The sequence below is a fragment of the Pseudonaja textilis genome, chromosome 16, assembly GCF_049901715.1.
Source record: "Pseudonaja textilis isolate UNSWEBS1 chromosome 16, rPseTex1.2, whole genome shotgun sequence".
NCBI lineage: Eukaryota > Metazoa > Chordata > Lepidosauria > Squamata > Elapidae > Pseudonaja > Pseudonaja textilis.
This window is the reverse complement of record NC_142005.1, coordinates 4,189,966-4,200,491: the sequence shown is the minus strand read 5'-3', so window position 1 is coordinate 4,200,491 and position 10,526 is coordinate 4,189,966. Positions and strand designations below refer to the sequence as shown.

Sequence of the window (10,526 nt, the reverse complement as noted above, 5' to 3'; positions counted from 1 at the left end):
GCTGCCTTGAGGTACTTATAAAATTAATGAAGGTGGACTATTAAATAGATAATGAGCACTTCACCAAGTGAACTGGGTTTAGCCAACCAACCAAGTAACCAAGTTTACCACTGATCTGCCATCGAGGACCTGTATACTGCATGAGTCAAAAAAAAAAAAAAGCTGTGAAAATACAGACCCCTCACATCCCGGACATAAACTATTTCAACTCCTACCCTCAAAATGATGCTATAAAGCACTACACACCAGAACAACTAGACACAAAAACAGTATTTTCCCCAAACACCATCACTGCTAAACAATTCCCTCAACACTGTCCAACTATTTAGAAAGTCTGCACTACTATTACTATTAATCCTCCCATCCTTCCTTTCACCCATCCCCTCCCACTTATGACTGTACGACCTTTTTGTTTGTATCCTTACGATTATTATTGACTTCCCTAGTATGATTTGATTGCTTATTGTACCCTATGACTATTATTAAGTGTTGTACCTTATGATTTTTCATGAATATATCTCTTCTTTTATGTACACTGAGAGCATTTGCACCAAGACAAATTCCTTGTGTGTCCAATCACACTATTCCTATTCTATTCTTTTCTATTCTATTCCTTCCAACATCTGTTCTGTTCTATTCTATTCTATTCTATTCTATTCTATTCTATTCAACTCGCCAATGCAACTGCTATGTCTTGAACTGACTCAATTCAGTGGAAGGGCAAACCCATTACACCCCAAAAGGGAGGCGGGGCAATATGGATACAAAAATAAAACAAGGCTATGAGCCTTTGCCCAACCAATATGGATGTCTGAGCCGGGGGTCTCCAACCTTGGCAACTTTAAGACCTGTGGACTTCAACTCCCAAAATTCCTCAGGTTGGGAGACACCTGGTCTAAGCCACAGTCACCTTTAAGAAAGAGGCCACTGCTTTAAAAACCATGAGGACCAAAAATAGCCAATCGCCTTGGGACTTTGCTAAAGACGTTGAGCTGATTGGGTACCCGTCTTCTAGACACTTTCCGCTTTGGCCATTCGTACTCCCCGGCGTCACTCGACGGAACCAATCGGAGCCCAACGGAAAAGGAGGAGGAGGCGGGCCAAGACCTTGGAGGAGGAGGAGGTGAAGTTTAGTTGCCGCCGCCGCCGCCGCCGCCGCTGCCATTTTGTGCTGAGGGCTGCTGCTGAGGTTGGTGAGGGGCCGGGCTGGGCGGGTGGAAAAAACGGGCGGCGGGGGAAAGTGCGTGGTGGAGGGACTCAGCTCGCGGAGGTCTGCATGCAAAGCGGAGGCTTTGGCCTTCTGCCCCGATTTAAGACAATATTTTCTGAAACTAAGACTGAGGGCGCACATAGAATAGAAACACGCCCACAGCCATACACTCCACACAGGGATACACAACCATGGCCTCTGCTCGTACAGAGTTCGGCTGGTATATTACACAAACACACAAATATGCATTCTATCTATCTATCTATCTATCTATCTATCTATCTATCTATCTATCTATCTATCTATCTATCTATCTTTATTCATAGGTACACACACCACACATCATGGCTTTTGCTCAGCTGGTGCATTACACACAAACATACACAGATGCATACTCGCTAAATGTATGTGTATGTGTATATATGTATATGTATGTATATATGTACATACAGGTAGAAAGATTGATATAGAAATATAGAGAAAAATACTTACACAAACGTACACACACCCACACAAACACCATGGCCTCTGCTCATACAAAGTTCTGCTATATTACACACATACATACTGTGTCTCTCTCCATAGATAGATATAGAAATATAGATACATATATATACACACATACACTCACATGCATACCCCACACATCACGGCTAGGTAGATAGGTAGATACTGGTAGATAGATACCGATGGATGGATGTAGAAATATAGAGATAAATACTTATACACACACACATACAAACACCCAAACACCATGGCTCTGCTCATACAAAGTTCTTCTGGCATATTACATATACATACATACTATCTCTATTTGTCTATATAGATTAGATATAGATATATATATATGTACACATACACACACACTACAAATATGGCCTCTGCTGGGTCAAGGTTCTGCTGATATATTATACATATACATACATGCTATCTCTGTCCACTTATATATAATTAGATATGGATATAGATACATACATATAAGCAGGCACATACTGCACACATCCTGGCCTCTGCTCGTATAAATTTGTGCTGGTATATTACGCACACACTTATAAATACTATACACACATATATACATACACACACACTCTCCACTTAGAGAATAACCTGTGTATTTTACATGTATTTTCCTGGTATCTCCTGCATGCTCATGAGAGATTTGTGGACAATTTAGGATTCTGATTGCATACTGTGCTAAATCAGATGGTTTTTTTTAACAGTGGTGGCAGCTTCTTCCACAGTTAGGATCACCGAAAATCAGTGCTTGAAGAGGCTGAAGAGATTCACCAAGCAAAACTTAATTGTCTTCGATCAATAGAATCTCTGGGCCGTTTTTCCCCCTTCTGGTGAATTGTCCGATTTTGGTGGTTTAGAGCCAACTAACCCTTCCTTCTTTGCTCCTCTGCTCAGCTCCAGCCACCATGGTGAAACTTTTCATCGGCAACCTTCCCCGGGAAGCCACCGAGCAGGAAATCCGCTCCCTTTTCGAGCAGTACGGCAGAGTCCTGGAGTGTGACATCATCAAGAATTATGGGTTTGTGCACATTGAAGACAAGACGGCCGCCGAGGACGCCATCCGCAACCTGCACCACTACAAGCTGCACGGCGTCTGCATCAACGTCGAAGCCAGCAAAAACAAGAGCAAGGCTTCCACCAAGCTGCACGTGGGCAACATCAGCACCAGCTGCACAAACCTGGAGCTGCGGTCCAAGTTTGAGGAATACGGCCCCGTGCTTGAGTGTGATATCGTGAAAGATTATGCCTTTGTGCATATGGAAAGAGCTGAGGATGCCGTCGAGGCCATCAGAGGCCTCGACAACACAGAATTCCAAGGTGGGAAGTGGGGCTGCGGTGGGGCGTGGACGCTGGAAGCCAAACTTGTCCCCCTTCTGGCTTTCCTCCCCAAGAGGAGGTTATTTTCAGAGCTCCCAAGGGTCATGGGGGGGGGGGCGCACAGCTGGTAATGTTGTCTACTAATTCACTTCCATCCTTGAGTCAGATAGCTGATGCCAGTTACAGATAGTCCATGATTTACAATAGTTCATTTAGTGACTGTCCAAAGTGACAACAGCACTGAAAAAAGTGACTTATGATGGTTTTTCACACTTAATGACTACTGCAGCATCTCCGTGGTCATGTGATCCAAATTGAAACAGCACTAGCACTTAGACTTATATACTGCTTCACAGTCCTCTCTAAGCAATTTGCAGACTCAGCCTCTTGCCCCCAACAATCCGGATCTTTGTTTTATCAACCTCGGAAAGATGGAATACGTCATCCTTGAGATGGTCAGCATCGAACTGCTTGCCAGTCTGCAGAATTAGCCTGCACTACTTCATCCTAACCACTATACCACTACAGCCCCTCCTTCCTTGGCAATCACCTTTTTGGGATCTGACAAGCAGAGTCATGGTGAAGCTAGATTCACTTAACAATAGTGCTACTAACAGCTGCAGTGATTCACTTAACTGCTGTGGCAAGGAAAGTTGTAAAATGGGACTGCATTCCCTTAACAAATGTCTCACTTAGCAACAACAATTTTGGGTTCAATTTTGTTTGTAAGTCATGGACTACCTGTATTTGGTTGCAAGGTAGATGCAACCAAAAAATGCAAGGTTGCATTTTTGCATTTCAGTAAAGATATGATTTGCTGCTTGATAGAAAGGAGATACAGTTTTGTCCAACTAGGGATTGAAAAGGTTAGGAATAATTTTGTATGAGAGTTTTGAAGCCCGTAAGATTAATAATCATTCTTTTTACTACGGTAATATCCTTTCTATTCATTGAATGCTTAATGGAATGCTGTTATGATTGGTGACTGGCGTCATGTGATGCTTGGCCTTGGGGTATTTTGAGTAGTTTATTGAGTAAACCATAGTTGGCTGGACTTGCATGGGATGCTAAGCCATCTTCAACAGTCTATAATGACTAGACTCAGGCAACCTAGTCTGAATATCAAGCTCAGGAAATCAGGAGTCCAGGCAGTTCAATTGAATATATAGGTTTTATTGCACGCTAAAGCTCTCTATAAGAATCTGAGCTATTAACAGTCAAAGCAAGTAGGCGGTAGATAAGAGTCAATCGAATTCAAATGGGCTGGCTTTATATCTGTTTTGGGCGTGAAGGGACTAGAGACTGATGATGTGTTTGACTCCTCCCTCGGGCTCAGCCTGGTCATCTCCCACACGAGACCACATCCTGGCTTAGAAACATGAGGGCAGTTAGCTGGTGAGATACTGAGGTATATCAATCAGTTTTTCGTGGCCTCTCTGACAAAGGAGTGGATCTTGATCCTAATCTCCTTTTCTTCCCTCCTCCCATTTCCTGTCTGTTCATTAATAAATGTGTGGAAAGGCTTCCATGCTTCTTGTATTCCCACGGCCTTTGTACTCCTGTCTGGTGTTCCCTGTAGCCAACATTACCCAGCCTTCTCCATCCCGGACCCTCAACCACCCTTCTCTCCATTGATCTCCTGTTGCTTTTGGATTGACCCCCCACCTTGCTGTGATTTGATGCCTTCTTTCCTCCTCCTCCTCCGCTGTTTCCTAATGCCCTGCATTTAGATATTTTTCAAGTCAATTTGTTTTTAAAATTTCTGTCTCAGAAATTGCAGAATTGAAAGCACTTTCTGCCCAGGTTGTTAACCGTTAATGTTTAGCACCCTAATAGGGTTGGGGTCAGCTGTTAAATATCCACAACAGAGATTGATGCAAATGCATTAAAACAAAACAAACTTTGGCTGTATTTTAGGAAAAATCCCACCCCACCCCGATATGTTTACTTGAGGTGGCATTTGTAGGTGACACATAGTGGCAGTTTCTTAATGTTTCCTACTGGTTAGCACAAATATTATTTCAAGGACTTTGATCATTTCATTTTCCTTTCATTTACCTGGAAGATTCTTGAGTATAGTTTGATGATAGAGTGATCAGGAGACGGATTGGTGGCAGTCTAGAAATGGGCTTGAGGCTGGTTCATTGGAAATTTTGCAAAATTTATTTAATCAATTTATATGGCCATCCCACTGAGCAGCACAGTAGCCTACAGGTGAAGACATTCACCTCCCACTTGGAAAATTGAGAGTTCAGTCCTAGGTAGCAACAGATGTTTATCAGAACGCAAAGAGAAAAATATCTGCTGTGATCTCGGCTTAGGCGTTAGGAAGGGCATCTGGCCAGCTCCATTCCACTCCGATCAAAGGGATTAGGGTTGTAGAAAGGAAAAAAAAAAAGGCCACTCCACTAAAATTTTGCATTTTATGACCCTGTAATTCCTTAATTGGGCTAAAATTGACAAGTCAAAAAATCCTCAATGCAATAAGAATAAAAACATAGCATTTTGTTATGATGAATTAAGGAGCTGAACAATTAAGGGAAATGTTTCCTTGGCCTAGCTAGTGCATTAGTAACACTTTTTCTTTTGCTAATAGCATTTTATGAAGTCTCACTGATTTGATATAGACCAGTATCAAATGCAGGTAATCCTTGACTTACAACAGTTTGTTTAGCGACCATTCAAAGTTACGGTATTGAAAATGTGATCTGTGACCTTCCACACTTAAACAACCATTGTAGCATCCCCTTTGTCATGTGATCAAAATTCAGACGCTTGGAAACCGATTCACATTTCTGCAACCTCATGTGGTCCCTTTTTGTGACCTTACAAACTAAGTCAAAGGGGAAGCCTGATTTACTTAACAACTGAGTTATTAATTTAACAACTGCATTGATTCCCTTAACAAATGTGGCAAGGGAAGTCGTAAAATGGGGCAACATTGACAAATGTTTCACGTAGCAACAAAAAAATTGGGCTCAATTTGTGGCCGTAAGTTGAGGATTACCTATATGCTCTATTGTTGAATTTCAGAACTGAAGCAACAATATCGGTATTTAAAAACAAGGTCTTTTAATGATCCAGGATAGAGTCTGATTCTCTAGATGTCTGAAGTAGATGGAGAAAGTGATACGAGCGGCATTTGGTTTTTCTCTCTTTCCTCGGTCTCTTTGACTACCATGGATGAAGAAAGCACAGGCAGGGGCCTGGACTGGTGTTTGTGTTTGTAGCTCCATCCCTCAGGAGCACCAGGTCTCCAAGGACTGTTCCACAGAATAAAGGGAAGGTGCCTGAATCCTCCCACATCAGCCTGCAAAGGAGTGAGGCCAGGGCACTGCCATGCCTCCCGAAGAGTCAAACTGGAGAAGGAAGGAAGAACAGTGGGAAAATAAACCTCAAAACGGTTTAGCTTAAGTGTAAGAATCATTCCTTTAAAATTCAGCAACTCCGATTGTTTCCGAGTTCCTAGAAAACACAGGAAGCTGCATGACCCCCACAGGTGTCTCGGAAGTAAATCGCATTCTGGCCAACAAGATTCTCAGGTTTTGATTTGCAATTCACTCATTTGCTTTGTGGGCCTACCAAAAAATTTTCAGGGCTTAGTGGCCAGCATTAAAATTAGAGAGACGAATGAAACATACCTTAAAAGTAGGTAGAATCAGTTTCTCGCTGTCAAAACGCTTCATTTCGTGAGTATAACTCACTGGTCACTCCAGACCAGAAGAGGCATTGGGTCCTTAAACAGCTGTTGGCTTCCCTCTTTGACCCACTGAGTCATGGTGGATGATTTCCTTTTTTTTTTTTTTAATTTATATAAAAATAACAGCTGCTGTGCTTTTGCTTTGAATTGTCTTTAACAAATCTTTATAGCTGCCCTTCTTGCGTCTGTTTCTTCAAGGCAAACGAATGCGCGTGCAGTTGTCCACCAGCCGTCTCAGGACCGCGCCCGGGATGGGAGACAAGAGTGGCTGCTACCGGTGTGGGAAGGAGGGTCACTGGTCTAAAGAGTGCCCGGTAGACCGCACGGGGCAAGTGGCTGAGTTGACCGAACCTTATAGCGAGCAATACGGAATGGTGCGCACCCCGTACCCTACAGGCTACGGGGATCCCATGTATTACGATGACCCCTATGGAATGGTGGATTACTATAAACGGTATCGCGCGAGAAATGCTGCGGCCTATGGGGCCTCTGCATACGACACTTATGCGGAGCACACCATGGCCCAGTATTCCCAGTACGCCCAGTACTCGCAAGCCACAGCCATGGCCAGTCGCCTCTCTACCACCTTAGACCCCTACGAGAGGCCCATGCTGCCAACCTCGGGAACTGCAGCCGCGGTAGCCGTCGCTGCTGTGGCTGCGACGTCCTCCTTTTACACCCGGGATAGAAGCCCTCTGCGTCGCTCGGCCGCTGCGGCTTCCACCGCTGGAGACGTGTACGGATACGAGCGCGTTCAGCTGTCTCCCGTCTCGCGATCCTCTCTCTACGATGTCCAGCGTTTCGGGCGGGACGCAGGCGCGGACAGGTTGCGATACTCCGCGTATTGAGTCTCGAGGTGAGAGTGTTTTTTTCATGAGTGGCTTGGAGGAGGAGGAGGAGGAGGGGGATGGCGCATTGGTGTGTCGCTGCTGGTGAGACGGGGGGACCTGCCTGAGGCTGGGTGGGTCTTCGGAGGAAACCTGCCGGTATCCGCAGCTCTTAAGCCGTAGCAGCCGAGGAATGGACCAGGCTGCTTGGTGGGGAGAGATGAAATTGAGAGAGAGACCACCATAGACCGGGGCAAACCATGCCAGTTAGGAACGTCACCTTGCTATAAACATGGTTCTGCAATCTTCCAAAACGAGAGTGGTTCAGAGTGTCCCAGAGAGCCAAACCGACATGCCATGTCCAGGACATCTCACTTTGCTTCACACCAAGGATTTACCTCTAGGCACTACCAACCTTGGCCATTTCAGAGTTTCCCGGAATATTAATTCCCAAATGAGTTTTGTTCCTACTTACTTGTGTGCTTCGTTGCAGTCAGATTCAGGGAAGTCTTGCCCAAGAACAGTGGATTCCGCTGTTGTATTCCTAAAATCCTGACTAAGCTTTCCCCGTTGTTATTTTTCTCCTTCCTCTTCTCTTCCCATTGTCCCATATATTGCAATCTGCTCTCAGCACTGTGGGTGCCTCGATCCTTCCTCCTTGCCTGTTTCCCACTAGGCAACCGTAAAACTTGAAATTAGGGTGCAGCAACTACACCCCTACAAATAGAAGATGGAAGATGGAGTGGCTTTTAACCCAAGCTGCTTAGAAATCGAAGAGCAAGTTTGGATTATACAAGATGCCCCAGTGTGTAGCCTCTTGAGTCCCACCTGGGCCTGAGAGAAGTTCCATTTTGACTTTTTTGGTGGCTTTTCCGAAAATGCCTACTAGTTGAAGGGATAAAGATGCAAATTTGGCACTTAGTTACTTGAATCAGTCAATCCAGACCATTTTCTCCTACCAGTGGCTGAACCAGGTGCTTTACGAGCAGAAGTGCAATTCCCATCCGTGAAATGGTGGACCTCTTCATTTCGCCACTTCTGCAAATACGTCCTAATTCTTAAAAATTCACAGATGCTTGTGGGCCTCAGCACACATTCTGGTGTTCATGATGCTTTGATTGCTTTGTTTTTGTCCTATCCTTAAGCCTGTGATTTATTTTCACTGGGTGACACCCTTCACCCCCACGGTTGAATTCTGCTGAAAGATGATATTCTTTTCTCTTCCTAAATGGCTCATAAATTCTGTTCCCTTCTTTTTTTAAAAGAAAAGAAAAGCATTCTAGTTATTCTCATCCCTTGAGAAATTCTTAGCGTTACTTTCTTCCGGGTGTTTGGTGGCCTTTCACGTAATGTTACACATTTTTCCTATGACCAAGCAACAAATGTTTACTTGCAGTCCTTTCCCAACAGTTCCAAAGAGTAGATTCCTTTCCCCTGCAGTAGTTAAAATACTTCCTACAGCGTTTTCACTGGGTTTTCTCTCACTGTCCCGTAATATCCGTCTCCCTGAGAAGAGCCATCATTAGACTGACTTTCATCCAAAAATGTAGTTTGGTGCACTTTGAAGGTTGGGGAAGGTGAGTAGCCAGTGCTAAGTATCCCACTGTTTTCCTTTGAGTTGCCCTAGAAACATCTAATACAGGAGGGAACATTCGCACTCTGAGGCTTGCTAGTCAAATGGGAAGGTACTCGTCTCTTAACGTCTGTGTTGAAATGAATGTTTTATTTTAAGCTTGAAAATAACACCTTCCTGCCCTGCCTTCCTCCTGAAGATGGTCCATAGTCCCAGGGAGGAAGGGATCCTTCCAGAACAGGTGCAAAAAAAGCGGTTAATATTCTGACAATCTTTCCCCTCCCGCCTCCAATAAATACACTTCCCGCTTAATTTCCCACCTGAGTTAAAGCTCTAAGGCATAGATCTCCAAGCTTTGGCCACTGGCTGGGGAATTCTGGGAGTTGGAGTCCCCAAGTCTGAAGAGTTGCCGTGGTTGGAAGACCCTTGCTCTAAGGAATGTGGGTGGGCTCAGCCACAGAAAGTGCCACTTTCCTTTCCTTTTCTAGGCAGCCCCCAGCACTGAGCCTGCAAATGAACTGTGTCTTTTATTTTTCAGGTAGGCTATTTGAGGGCTGGACATCGGGTTCCTGCGGCGCGTTCACGTCAAAGCTATGCCAGGCTTCACGAAGTGTCGATTTTGTGTTTAGCATGGTCTCGCTAATGGACATTCTGTGTCTCTGCAATGCTTAGTGACAACTAACAGTCCAGTCCCCGTTCTGTTTTAAAGGAAACAACACATTCCTCCTCTCCCCCCCTCCCCCCAGGCATTATTGGGAAGGGGAGGGCAGTGCTGTAGGGATTGGGGAGAGAAGGTTGTTGATAACTGGCCTTGTGGCCTTGGCTTTGGTCGAGCTCAGTCTAACTTTGAGCATAGACAGAGGGACACCCCAGAATAAACAAGAGACAAATACGTGGCCTTCCAAGGCTAACTTTGAGCCAATTTGTTCCAGTTCGATTTTGCAATTTCTCCTCCCCTCAATTTTGGAATAAAATAATTCCAGTTCCTTCTTTTTTTCTACTATGAGAAGACATTGTCATATTTGGTAGCTGCCTGCATTTGGACTGTAGAAAGTTTTCCTTTTGCTATGGATATTATTAACCTGTGACTTTTTGTTCTTTTGAAATTGACATTTCTCTCCTTTTTCCCCCTTCTCCAATAAAATAAAACATTTGTAACAGATCCTTGAAAGTGTCTGCGTTGTGCAATTCAGGTTTGAAAGGACGAGCTCGCCTATTGTCAACATGCTTTACAATTTTGCAGCCGAGTAGAGTGTGATCCTTTTCAAAAGCCAGAAGCTCAAAAAGGTTATTTTCCCGGGTTAGGATTCATTTCCATTCAGAATTAGGCTTTTTTGAGGGCTTGTTTTTTTGACAGAAAAAGAACGTAAGATATTTCATATT

At 44.2% G+C, this 10,526-nt stretch overlaps 1 protein-coding gene across 1 annotated transcript; it reads left to right on the top strand.

Moving 5' to 3' along the window:
* Positions 1 to 1,078: 1,078 nt before the first annotated feature.
* Positions 1,079 to 10,305, top strand: LOC113453399 (RNA-binding protein 4B-like). The gene is made up of 4 exons (XM_087913611.1): positions 1,079 to 1,189; positions 2,621 to 3,043; positions 6,942 to 7,599; positions 9,682 to 10,305. Exons 2-3 carry the CDS (start codon positions 2,632 to 2,634, stop codon positions 7,589 to 7,591), a joined length of 1,062 nt encoding a protein of 353 aa, XP_087769737.1. The 5' UTR covers positions 1,079 to 1,189; positions 2,621 to 2,631; the 3' UTR covers positions 7,592 to 7,599; positions 9,682 to 10,305.
* Positions 10,306 to 10,526: the final 221 nt, after the last annotated feature.